General features: G+C 42.3%; 2 protein-coding genes across 8 annotated transcripts in view; one reads left to right on the top strand and one right to left on the bottom strand.

Moving 5' to 3' along the window:
- The window catches only part of LOC310843240 (cilia- and flagella-associated protein 337-like), a 1,288,916-nt gene that overhangs the window by 667,002 nt on the left and 608,300 nt on the right, over positions 1–13,614 (top strand). The gene's annotated exons all lie outside the window — the stretch shown is intronic.
- The window catches only part of STARD13 (StAR related lipid transfer domain containing 13), a 231,072-nt gene that overhangs the window by 49,208 nt on the left and 168,250 nt on the right, over positions 1–13,614 (bottom strand). For all 7 annotated transcript variants that reach the window (XR_014563562.1, XR_014563563.1, XR_014563564.1 and 4 more), the window contains 2 exons: positions 5,153–5,224; positions 2,407–2,488 (listed from right to left, as the gene is read on the bottom strand). Coding sequence is in view for 3 of the 7 variants with exons in the window: in XM_083736121.1 (XP_083592247.1) it covers positions 2,407–2,488; positions 5,153–5,224 (154 nt within the window). In the remaining 4 variants the exon portion in view is untranslated. The remainder of the gene's footprint in view (positions 1–2,406; positions 2,489–5,152; positions 5,225–13,614) is intronic.

Here is a 13,614-nt window from a genome sequence, read left to right as displayed (position 1 = left end):
GCAGAGCTTTCAATCAAATACCCTGTTTTCTATAGACCCCATCAATGGTATCACTATTATAAGTGAACTAATCTCATAAAGTTCTCATCTACTTGAAAACAGCAACAGTTTCCTGTCCACATTTTGCTCCAATATTTTCGTTAAAAGATAACTCCTTTCCTTAAGACTCAAGGTTACATTTTTTGTGAAGTCTGTGACCGATTTCCCGCTTACTAATTTAGCTATCCACATTTTAAAGCAGAAAGATGATGACATATCTTCTGGGGTCCTTCCAGCATTTGAAACAGATTGTTCCAATGAAATGAAAGGATTAATGGTTGTCTTTATGTCTCCAGAGTCTCCAATTAAATACAGCCTGCCTGGATTTCTCGCACCCTCTTGACGTGCCAATGGCAGAAGACAGAATTCTCCATCTGTGTACATCTGTCATTGGAATAAGAGTCAAAACCTTGGCAAGAGTAATTCCAAACCCAGAAACAATAGTTAATGATATTTTGATCAATGACAAAAGCTTGCTTTTGTGTGTTATGTTTTGGACTCTGTTGGAAGCTGTTTCCCACAAGTACAAAAATATTCATTAATAGCAACATTTATTATATGCATAAAATATATAATTGTGAAAAATGCAACACGAGCAGGGGCCCTGATTCATAGAATCATAGAACTGTAGAGTTGGAAGGGAAGGATCTAGTTGTGCAATGCAGGAATCTCAGCTAAAGCATCCATGACATATGGCCATCCAACCTTTGATTGAGATTGTTGCTTGCCTGCATTTTGCCAGTAGAAGCTACAGCCATGCCAATGTTCATAAATAATGTTCATAAATAATGCTCAAAGTGTTGTGTTTTTTTTAAAAGAAACTTGGGAGCATGTATTAGCCATAAGACCTAGAACATGTTCGATATGGAGTTCAAGGATACTTCAGAAAAGCCTTGAGACCGAAGAGGAAAATGTCTAGACTCTTTTCCCACTCTCAAAAGCCACATGGCCCATACTAAATATAACAATGTTGTAGAGTAAAATCTCCCAAAACTGGGCTGCCTTCTGGGTGGCCTTTTGCCCTTCTTCCTTGTTATTTTCTGACACCTTAAAATTGATCAGAATCCTAACTCCCTATGACTCCAGTCTGCAGCTGTTACTGAGCAGCTGCAAAGGAATTTGGCCAAGGGCATGTCAGGGTCACAGGCAGTAAATGTAGGGCTGTGCCCAGGGTACACTTGCAGCAATACAGGAGGTCTCCTGCATCAGGGCAACTCTGCAATGATTACCGTATTTTTCGCTCTATAGGACGCACCTGACCATAGGACTCACCTTGTTTTAGAGGGGGAGAACAAGAGGAAAAAAATCTCCCCCTCTCTGCTCAGCGCCCCTTCAGCGAAGCGGCAGGAGAAACAGAGCCCCTTCCATTTCACCTCCTGCTTCGCTGAAGGGGCGCTGCGCAGCTCTCCTTCTCTTCTGAAACCAGGAGAGTCTTGCTCTCCTGGCTTCAGGCGGCTATGCCTGAAGCCTTTGTTCCTGCTGCGCTCCGCAGGCTTCAGGTTCCTTTCGCTGAAGCCAGGAGAGTCTTGCTCTCCTGGCTTCAGCGAAAGCAACGCAAAGCCTCCGGAGCGCGGAGCGAGCGCTCCCTTCGGAGGCTTCGCGTTGCTATCGCTGAAGCCAAGGAGCCTGCATTCACTCCATAAGACGCACACACATTTCCCCTTAATTTTTGGAGGGGAAAAAGTGCATCTTATAGAGCAAAAAATACGGTAAGTTTCCTTTACATCAAGACACAATGGCTTTGGAGAAATGAACTTGGCCACGTCAGTGGTAATGGTTTACCTAATAGTATGAGTAGGAAGGGTATAATTCTCAGCAAAGAACCTCTAGTCAGGAGGGGTAATTAACTCTTCTTCTGGCTACCCCTTTGCTGCAGCAATTGCCCTCCCACCCCGGCTGATTTCTCCCACAACGCAGCAAAGGTGGCCTGGCATCTTGGATGGAGGAAAAGTGGGGTGCTGAAAAATGTGGGTGGTGGTAGAAGAATTAAACATTCTACTCCTGCCCACCACTTCTTGACACCAAACCTCACCTCCTCCTTTGCAGGGGATCAGAGTACAGTCATACCTCGTGTTATGTTTGCTTCATGTTGCGGCTTTTCAGGTTACGAATGCGGCGAACCTGGAAGTATTTACTTCCGGGTTCGCTGCACACACACACACACACACACAGAAACGATCTGTGCACTTCGCACTGTACTCTAGCACACAAACCACGCTCTCTCCCAACCTGGCTTTAGCCTTATCATCTCCTTCACAGAGATGTTGTTGGAAGGGAGGGAAAATACAAGAAACAAGGTTGTCTGCATGCTTTGCAGCGCTATAAACATCATAATAAATTACAACAAGTATTTAAAATGCACTTTACCTACAAAGAGGTTCTACAAGATCCTTGTCAAGAAAATCATGGTCTTTCTTTACAGCAGCAATGTCAATAGGAAACTGGGAATCTACAAGAGAAGAAGCAGCTGTTACTTGGAGTGTGAAACACATTTTCTTCCAAGAGGAGCTGAATGTGATTCCAGACAAATTGCAAACAGAAGGGGAAAACCAAAATGTCCTCCACATTTAATTTCTGATAATATCACTTCCTTTTCCAAGTTCAAATGGAGTCGTTGAAATGTGTCAACTAAGGTAACATCAGCATGTCATCATCCAACTACAGTAAGAAATCAGATGGTTTATATTTCAGTCTCCTAATAACAAAGCAATACTGATCAGTACTACAGTTGTTGTTGACCATTCCAGCCTTCCCCAACTTGGTGCACTCCATATATCGTTGGGCTACAACTCCCATCAGCCCTGACCTTTAGACATGCTGGCTGGGGATGATAGGAATTGTAGTCCAAAACCCACTCCCTTCATTAAGCGGCTAACAACACAAATAATATGAATGCTGTTAACCTATTTTTATTTTTAAACAGAAATATAACAAGTGTTTCCCTTTTTCACAGACTTGTAAACAAACCACTTAGTAGCATTATGAGTGAAGAATTGCAGTTTGTGACTCAGGGCCAAACCTGATGAACTACATGAACGGCTTTTTAAAAAGTAAAAAAAATAAGTGAATAAGAGTGTGTGGCTATAGTGACCCTGGTGAGAGGTTTTCATCTTTTCCCCTTAAATGCAACCACAATCCAAATCAACCCCTTTCTTTTTGCATTGTAAGAAAAACTTGCATTTGGGCAATTGGGGGATTTTCTTCCTATACAGCTGTGGGTTCTCTGATTCAGGCAAAGCCTGCAGGGTAGAGGGTAAAGGGTTTTAAAGCCCTCCTAACAACCACACTAAGGTTCCAGTCCAGAATGTGTCCCCCCCCCCAACTCCCTGCACCTCGGATTACTTTTAAAAAACAAACAAAAAACATTTGTGCATTTCCGATTGTGTGGTTGGCACATCATTTGTTTTAAAGTCCAGATGTAGCCCTTCATAGCCCAACATGGAAACCAACATGACAAAAGGTGTGACATTGTTAACAACAATGTGTCACAACACTCCACCTCCACTCATCTGTCTTCAATTTTAAAAGTGTAATGTTACATTTTTTGGAAAAGTCATTTGAAGAGAGCGCCCCTTGCTGTACCACACAGCTCTTAAAACTATAACCAACTATCAGCCGAGACAAACGCTCTCTTCACACAGCAATGAAACGCAGCATCATGAACTCCCAGCCTTACTGTATATTAAAAAGTGTATCCCACCTGTCAGTTCCTGCCAGGATCCCCCAAGGTGGTTCACAAAAATTAATAATACACAGTCTGTGAAACAATACCAGAAACCAGGTATTGCAATGGCAGAATGTGTGTGTGTGTGGGGGGGGTGCGCAACTAAAGCAAACCATCAAAGGTTTTGGGAAGCAGTCAATATGCTAATGGACAAGGGACCAACCACCTTGGTGTCACAGCAGAAAACACCTGGTCCTGTATCCCAACCAACCAGACTTCGTATTTGCAATGGGATTCACAGAGGGCCTCCTGATGAATTACTGTATTTTTCCGTCTATAAGACGCCCCCATGTATAAGACGCCCCCTATTTTTGGGGACTCAAAATTGTTGCAATTCCACCCTCAGCACTATCCGCATATAAGACACCCCCTAATTTTTGACATTATTTTTTAGGAAAAAAACCTAGTCTTCTACACGGAAAAATACAGTAAGTGGGAGAAAGAGGTCTTTCAAATTGCTTGACCCCAAAGCATTTAGGGATTTGTAAGTAATGTTTATTTATTTGATTCATAAAATTTATACACTGCTTGATTGTAAAAAAAAAAAGCCTCAAAACAGTTTACAAAGAGGGGGGAAACAGTAAAATTATTGGATGCCTTATTTTTCACTAGATTAAATTTGCGAAGATTATTATTATTATTCAGTTCATTTCTATACTGCTATATATTTTAAAGAAAAAAATTTCAAAGCGGTTACAAACATCAATAAAATAATCCAGAATAAAACATTATTGAAGGAAGTCAAATATAAAGTATACATTCAAGGCAACACAATTAACAGGAAACTAAACTATTATCTTCAAGATTTCAATATAAAATATGACAAAGGAGATCAACTACAGAATGTACATTTATCACAGCAAATTTATTTCAAAAGAAAACATTACTAAGGGAAGTCAAATATAAAATATGTATTTAAAACAGCATAATTAACAAGAGAAAAACATACTGTAGGTTTTGTATCATTAAAAAAACACCACACTTTTATTTTAAAGTTTATTATTGTTTATATTTTGAATTAGATCTATATGGGGCCACCAAAACCTTTTAAATGCTATGGGGCTTCCACGGTCTTAATCTGGGCCTGTGACTACCTGTTTCCCTAGAAGCAAAACAGGGTCCACAAGCATCCCAAACTGAGAACATGGTCTTTAAGGAAAGTACAAAATAGGATTATACCCTGAATTGCTTCTCCTATTGACTAAAACAGAAATTCTGTTTTGCCTGGATGAAGTCTAAAAAAGATTGTTCTATCTGCTTTGGAAGATGGTGAATGTTGTTGGTTCAGTGCTGAGGCACTGAATTGAACATGATGCCCTCCCCACCAACAAGACTACCTCTACAATTCGAGAAAAGTGGAGCAGTTGTCGCACTGCCCCCAAAACATACCTTCGTACAGTTGTGCATACTGTGGGAATCCAGCAGCTCGCAACCAGTCACAGGCCTCCTTTGCCTCAATTTCTGGGTAAGAAAAAAAGGAAAGTTTTAATACTGAGTTTGATGCCTTTGGTATTTTTAGGCCTCAATTAACAGAAATACAACTCACAACGTAAGCAGTGTGCATTGAAAAATAAGGTTCTGTCACAAATGTGACAGGACAAAGCATTTTGATTTCGTATCAAAGTGAATTTTATCTGTATTCTTTCATACTAAATTCAGTTCTGTTTTTAAAAAGTCAAATCCACTAATTTTGGATTTTTAAAAAAATAATAATTGGCTTTTCTTGCCAATAATGCCATAATTTCAGCAACCTGCGGAGAAAACACATTTTGCTCGATAAAACCACGCAACTTCCCTATGATAGACATATAAATCCAAGGCTTTTATGGATTCTTTATTAGGTCACATAATTAAGATTTATTTATCAAACCTAATTTTTTAAAATTAACTCCTGTTAGTACACTGAGTTCTCGTTTTGACATCATAATAAATAATCAGACTGCACTTGGACATCATTAAAAATAAAAATTCATTGTGATTGGAATGAACTGCAGCAAGCCTTCGGCTCAAGTGCTCCCTTTCCCCTCTTCCAGCCCAGTCAAGAGGAGGGATTCACAAACATTAGCTTCATTTTTTAAAACTGCAATGTAATGTTATGTCTGAACCCTAAACTGTGGTTAATCTGAACTACGGTTGGTTGAAACAAACCAGCAGCATAATCAATAGTTTGAAGTTGGCTTTTTCAAACAAACCATAGTTACTATTAAACAAGTTTGTCAGGCAAAACAATATTGTGGTTCGAGGACCCGATCCCCGCAAAGTGGAATGAATACACAAGGACACGTGATAAGGTTAATGGGCAAGAAAAGGCCACAACTTTATTGATTACAGCAAGTGAAAAGGTATTGGATTACGTCAGCTGACTCCACCCCCTCAGAGAGGGGTGAGTCTAAAACAAGGGGGGGGGGGTTATTCACCAGTAGGTGGAGCCTGTTGATGCTAATCCAACTATAGGCTCTCCCCTGATGTCACCGAGGGTCGTGCCATGGCCTCCCACCAAGCAGGCATCGGACAGAATACATGACTGCCAGATTTCTTTAACGGAATACCCAAAAATTGAAGGCATAGGCGATGGCCACACCTAGCCCTTAGACACACCACAACACATTATTCCAATGCCTAACCTACCCACCAATACCACAAAAGTTGTGACGATTGCTACGAGGTAGGCGAAAAAACCAAAAAGCCTAATGCCAAATGGAAAAATTCCTGCCAGGCCCCCCAGACAACCAGGGCAACCAACCTAAGGTCCATAGCAAGGCCGAAGAAAACTAAGACCCTGAGCTCAAAGGGAGTGGAGGGTGGGTGACTCGCGACGGGACGACGAAGAGTGAGGCCGAGGAGGGGCTGGCGCCGCAGCATTTAGGCTGCTGTACACGCCCCCTCAGAGGCACCTGTTTGGGTGCCTGCCAATGGGCATGGGCGCCAGCCAGGTGAGTGGGAGGTAGAGCTCGGCTCCCGCCCACAACCACTCCCCTCTCTTCCAGGAGGAGAGTCTAACTGTGAGGGCTGAGGAGGGAGCTTATGAGTGGCTTGTTGTCAGATTATACCACCTGAGAGCAGTCTACATGACACTCTTAACAACAATATAGCTCTTAACTGCCACACACCTGAGAACTGAAAGGGTGATAGCTCCACCATGATCCAATATTGTTCATTACATATTTGGCAAAAAGATAAAATGTACTACATCATCATGATTATTGCATTTATATCCCACCTTTTTAAATCCAGGCTTACGGAACAAATAAACTGTACAATTCCCAACAGCTGTATCCATAGTGGGTTGTATTTTAGGTTTCAATTTTTGCCACATCTGCAAAGCACTCTTGTGTTTAACGTTTAACTTTTGTGTGGCTTGCAAGTAGACTTGGGTATACATGAGCAATTTTGGGGTAGTAAGATTTGGGGTAGTAGACTGTAAGCATATGGGTAACGACATCTCTTTTAACTTTTGTGCAGCAATTGAGGTATAAGGAATAAATAACAATGAAGAGTTGCTGGGAGAGGTAAAAACTCCTGTAAAACTTTATCAACACTTCTTTTTTAACCAAAATATTGCTATGTCTCCTTTCAACCAGTGCAACTAAGTGACTATGCTAGCAGAATGTGTCTGTGCGTGAGAGAAAGAGAGTGCATGGGGCTATTTTAATGCACACAGCTAGGAATTAGTGAATCAATAAAATGTGTGAAAGAGTCTCATCCCTGGACTGATGAAGGATCCACACTGAGTAAAAGAACCTTGAGTGCTGTCACTTGACTGCAAAAATAGTTCTGTCAGCATGCCATGCATCACATCTTAAGGAGTGTGGAGTCAACCCTGTCTCCTTTGAACTAGTGCAATATTGCTCCTGCAAAAGGAGGTAGGAAAGGCTCTTAACAAGGATATGTGATTGAGCCTACTGGCTATTTTTCTACATAGGGTTTTGTTATTGCTGTCAAAAATGAAAATGAAAATCAATGCTTGCTTGTTCCAAAGCAGATACAGTGGGGAATATTGTAAGCAGGCGATGAGATTCCATGTCACTGGAACATTTCCATAAATGTCCCAGAAATGATGCATAGGCATCTCTGAGCAACCACATGATAACTTGTAGTGCTGTTTTTTTAAAAAATAAATAAAAAAAATCACATATAAACACCTCAAAAGTTAAATTGAAATGAGTGCATGTATGTTGTATCATGCACACTCAATTGAATCCTGGTAATGAGATTTTCAAATACAGAAAGCATTAAAATGATTTCACACCCTGCGATGCAATTAGTAAAACAATGATTCGAAGAAATATGACTTCCAAAGCGGTATTTCTGTTTGTTCTTGGACCCTTTGCGGAATGTAACAGCACCAGCAGGACTCCAATAAATGCAGCAATTTGGTTTTTCTTAAACCCTCTTTCACTGTGACTCAAGGGCATCCAGGCCTCCATTGTAGCTGTCACTGGGCAACCATGTACCTTTATATAAAGGAGTTGAGAGGATATTCACACAGTCTATTGCCTCTTTAAAGGTTATTTGTGAATGGAAAAATAACTGTGCATACACCGGGGCAGAGGAGAAGTGTTACAGCTGTATTAATTCCATTTTACTCAGTTCCTTAGAAGAAGAGAATGAAGAGTACATATCTGGCAGAGATAGACACGGTATACCTGCCCTCACCAACTTGGTGTCCTCTACAATTTGTGGCATTAAAACGCCCACCATCCCTGAACACCGACCCTTCTGGCTGCGGATGATGGGAGCTGAGATCCAAACATCTGGATGGCACCAGACTAGTGAAGCCTGCAGAATACAAGCCATTAGCTCCCCTCCTACCTTAGTATCCTTTCAAGCGTATACTTCTATGTTAACTCAGTATCTGAACAAACACGAGCCCAATAACGCATAAATGGTTAACACACTAATAAAGACAAAAATCTGAATGGGCCTGAGAACTCAAGCACTTCAAGGGATGGTAAATCAAAGGAAGGCTTCCCAACTGAGAAGAGCTACCATTCCAATCAACACTACAATCATTTCTCTTAAAAGCATCCTTAAGCTTAAATTGGTTCCCTTGGATACATCCTGATTATGCAGATTTCCCAGCTAAGACTACAGTATTGAGACTGCACATTTATGAGCCACAACATAAAATGCAAGTGTGCATATTCCTGTCTTGGGAACAGTAATGGGTCCCCCCACCCCCGGAAAAAATATGATGCAATAAAACATTTGCAAAAGCAGCAGGATAGCATAAGGAGTCTCTTTTTCCTACGTTTGTTTTATGTAGACTTTAGTTACAGCATCTGCTCCGGAAAATCCCAGTTCCAGGAAGCTTCAGATGATAAGCCTATGGCAATGGGGCCTGGTGTCCAATGGAACCAATAGGAAGACAGGGAGATCAACAGGAGGTGGAGACAAAGCGAATGACAGGCAGGGACACCAGAATTGTTGGGCAATAGGATGTTAGGCCTATTGGGACGCGGGTGGTGCTGTGGGTTAAACCACAGAGCCTAGGACTTGCTGATCAGAAGAATGGTGGTTCGAATCCCCATGACGGGGTGAGCTCCTGTGGCTCGGTCCCTGCTCCTGCCAACCGAGCACGTCAAAGTGCAAGTAGATAAATAGGGACCGCTCTGGCGGGAAGGTAAACAGTGTTTTCGTGCGCTGCTCTGGTTCGCCAGAAGTGGCTTAATCATGCTGGCCACATGACCCGGAAGCTGTCTGTGGACAAACGCCGGCTCCCTCGGCCAATAAAGCAAGATGAGAGCCGCAACCCCAGAGTCGGCCACGACTGGACCTAATGGTCAGGGGTCCCTTTCCCTTCACCTAGGATGTTAGGCAGTTGGGGACTGGCAAACGGCAGACTGAAGCTGGTGGGGCACTGTCCCATTTGTCCTACTGGACCAGCTTCCTTTGGCCTTGGGATGGCTATGCATTATTTTTAAGGTTTGTACAGCACCAAGCAATTTTAGGCACTTTATGTTATTATAATTTTTGTAAGATCCAAAACAGGACAGGCAACATTTTGCATTGATTTAGGTTTGGGTCGCAAAAATGTCTGCAAGCTAACAAGTTCCAAAAAACTACTACACAGATAAAAGAAATGTACTTAGTGATACATTGCTACTAAGTTTGGCTTCCTTGGCCTTCATGTTTCCTATTTTAGTGTTTGCTATTTTTCAATTCCTTCCATAAGAGCTCAGAATGCTTCCTAAATTATGTGATCAAGTTTATTGGAAACAAGAGGGGTCTTGATGACACAGTGTTGACTTTGTACAGAGGCTCAGCATTATACATTATTAAAGTTTTAATCATTCCCATCCCTTGTGGCTATTAAATCAGCAGAATAAATCACCAGAGTCTCAGTTTAACTAGATATGAGAAATAACTCTTCAGTCTGTATTGTGTGCTGAAGAATGCATTTTCACTTGTTCTTTCATGGCAAGATCACCTACAACAGCAGCAGGGAGGGAGGGCTGGATTCCCTCAAGGGCAATTTCTGGGGGCATAGAAAAGGGATGTGCAGTGTGGCCTTTGGACAAGATATTCCAAGCTACATTCTGGCCAAGCAAAACCCAGAGACTTTTATATCCACATCTCCCTCTATCTTCAGCCAGGTAACCAAAAGGCACTTTCAAAATTCAAGGACACCACCTTAGGCAAAAACACTTGAGGACACGGAACAGGGCTGGCTGGGGGTATGGCCTGAGGGGAGAGGTGTCTGGATAGAGAGGGCATATGGTGGGCTGAGGAGAACCCCAAGGCCTGGAGGGGCACATTTGGTCCCTGAGCCTGATGTACCCAACCCTTGATCTACAAAACAGAGCAAACATTTGGTTGGCCTGCTATAATTTACCAAAGTGAAGTCCTTAGAATGCTTAGGAAAGGAGTCAGCTCCCCATCTTGGCCAATCAGTATTAGCTAGGCTGATACTGTAACTCAGTTCAGAATGACCTATTGGGCAAGGAAGAGCCTAGGAACCTTAACCTTGGATAAAAACTCCACAGTAAATTGCCAGGCTGAACTGGAGAGACTCATCTCTTCCTGAAACCCTCCCAGTGACTGCTCCTTTATATGGTACAATGTTTGCTCTTGTAAGCCACTAAGATAAAGCCGATTCAGTCAACTTTATAACTTAGCCATGTCCATTAATTTCATGGGTCTACTCCTGCCAACCTAGCAGTTTGAAAGCATGTCAAAGTGCAAGTAGGTACCACTCCAGCAGGAAGGTAAACAGCGTTTCTGTGCGCTGCTCTGGTTCGCCAGAAGTGGCTTAGTCATGCTGGTCACATGACCCAGAAGCTGTACGCCAGCTCCCTCGACCAATAAAGTGAGATGAGCGCTGCAACCCCAGAGTCGGCCACGACTGGACCTAATGGTCAGGGGTCCCTTTACCTTTACTCTTGAGTAAATCTTAGTTGAGGACTACCCCTATTCTGGAAACCAGCATAACAGCTATCTGACTCGCTTTAAAGAGAGAACCCAAATCAGGATCTGTTCATTTCTGAAAATATTAGTGCTAACTCGGCTAAATGTTTTTCTTTCTGACTATAACACACCATGATTTCAATAGGAGCTTTAGTTATTACCACTGTATTTATGTTAACAGTGTTAACATTTCAAAAGGGGTGAGTACTATTAGTGGGGGTGGGGAATCTTTTCTTTAAAAGCCAAGGTAACATAATGAATTCACATTGACTTTGAATGCTTTACACTTTTAGAAGCAGAACCACATCAAACATTTGCAGTTAGCTTTTTTGGGTGGGGGGGGGGGTTACAATTTGCATTTGCAGCATTTGTAATGCTAATAGTCACCTCATCATTAGGAGGTTAGCACATAAGGCAGCAGTAATGTTCAGATTAGGCATGGAGGCAGCTACAGTACCAAACCTATAATACGGAATTTAATGCATGTCTTCCTTCATATGCTAATTAAGGGAGAAATACATTAAATTCCACTTTTATCAGTCTGGTGGTGCTGACCTTAAAGCAGCTATTCTTGGACAAAGGAAATGCAGACTGAGAGTCCAAAACGCTAAATTACAACTTAAATCTTCAAGACTGAAATAAGTTCAATCTTACCGCCTGTAACCTCAGTGAATACTTTTAATATATCACTACAGGTGCTAATTAGGTTGCCAATACCAGGATGTTATTGTCATCAACATGGAGCTCACAGTGAATGGTCACTCCACTCCAGCGGCATAGCTGTGGCCCTGGGCGCAAACTTCAGAGGGGGCACAACCAGGCTCCAACACACAGCCACTGGCTTCCGTGGAGATCCCTGACCTGGCAAAGGCAGCTGAGCAGCCCAGGCCCAGTGAGTTGGCACAGACAGAGGGAAGCGGGCAAGGGGCAACTGCTCCTCAGGGACCCTGCTTTGGGTGCAGTCCTGTCAGCACTTACTACCAGAGTTTGCTGTTAGAGGGAGTAATTAGTTTTGGATTCACTGGCTGACAATCCACTTCTGGGCCTACTTTAAAGCGCTGCAGCTCACCTTTATAGCCCTAAACAAATTGGCCCTGATTTCTTGAAGACACAGCTTTTCCCATACCAACCTGTTACAGTGGTACCTCAGGTTACAGACACTTCAGGTTACAGGCTCCACTAACCCAGAAATAGTACCTCGGGTTAAGAACTTTGCTTCAGGATGAGAACAGAAATCGCGCGGTGGCGGCAGCGGGAGGCCCCATTAGCTGAAGTGGTACCTCAGGTTAAGAACGGTTTCAGGTTAAGAACAGACCTCCAGAACGAATTAAGTTCTTAACCCCAGGTACCACTGTAATATGTTAAGATAATATGCTCATGCCCGCTTTTTTGGCATAAGAAAATGTTATTTCCCAAAGAAGAAGAAGAATTAGGATTGCACAAAACCAACTAACCAACGAAACATGCTAAAAAACCCCACAGTCATGTGGACCTTTTCAAAATAAGTATAGGGAAAGGAGCATAATGACTCCAGTGAATCTGTCCAGAACTATGGGGCCATGAAATAGAATATGGCTGGCAGAACATGCTGAAGATGTGAGGAATTCTGTCTGCAGCCGAGTGTGTGTCTAAGGATTAATGAGCAACTTGGAGGAGCTGACAGCCTGAGGTACAGCCTCAGGCCATTAACCATCTACAACAAATGGCTGTTGCGCCCCAGGAAATGATCTGTGGGAAGGTTATTAAATCTATTATAAGAAGAGTAGAGGAAGTGGACATGGGAGAATGTATAGGCGAACTGCATGGCGGTTTCTTCTGGTAAGTACAAGGAACTTATTTCTAGATTAATGCGGTCCATATTGTTCAACAGGATTCCTGGAATAATTTCTCAAAACAAGATGTTGAAATTTCTCATACATGGTATCTGAAGTTAAGGGTTTGGCATCAATCCAAGAAAAACACATTCCTCTTCTTCAGCGCATTGTTATAATGTACAGCTCCTAAAGTGTATACATAATATGACCTAAAGTGAATTAAAATTAAAAGAGACTCTGTTTCTTATGCTCGGTAGTTTTAACATTGCAAGCTTGCTTACATCCAGTTGAAAACAAGCCTCAAACTACACACAAGTATAGAGACAAAAATGTAGGGGCAAAATGAAATTTGAATAAATTGATGTATTTCGGAGTGAAAACATATACTAAGGTCATCTGCTACAGGGATTACTGTATTTTTCAGTGTATAAAATGCTCCCATGTATAAGACGCCCCCTATTTTTTTTAAACCAAAATTAAGAAATTAAGTTGTTTAGCTTTTGGGGGGAGGCAACTTCTGCCAATTGCTCACCTGCCTGCCCGCCACCGCCAATCGCTTGCCACAGCCACTGCCAATTGCACACCTTGACGCAGCTGCCAATTGTCTGCCTGCTTGCTGCCACCAACAGC

The sequence above is a fragment of the Podarcis gaigeae genome (assembly GCF_964106915.1).
Source record: "Podarcis gaigeae genome assembly, chromosome: 4".
Classification (NCBI taxonomy): Eukaryota; Metazoa; Chordata; class Lepidosauria; order Squamata; family Lacertidae; genus Podarcis; species Podarcis gaigeae.
This window is presented reverse-complemented; position numbering and strand designations above follow the sequence as displayed.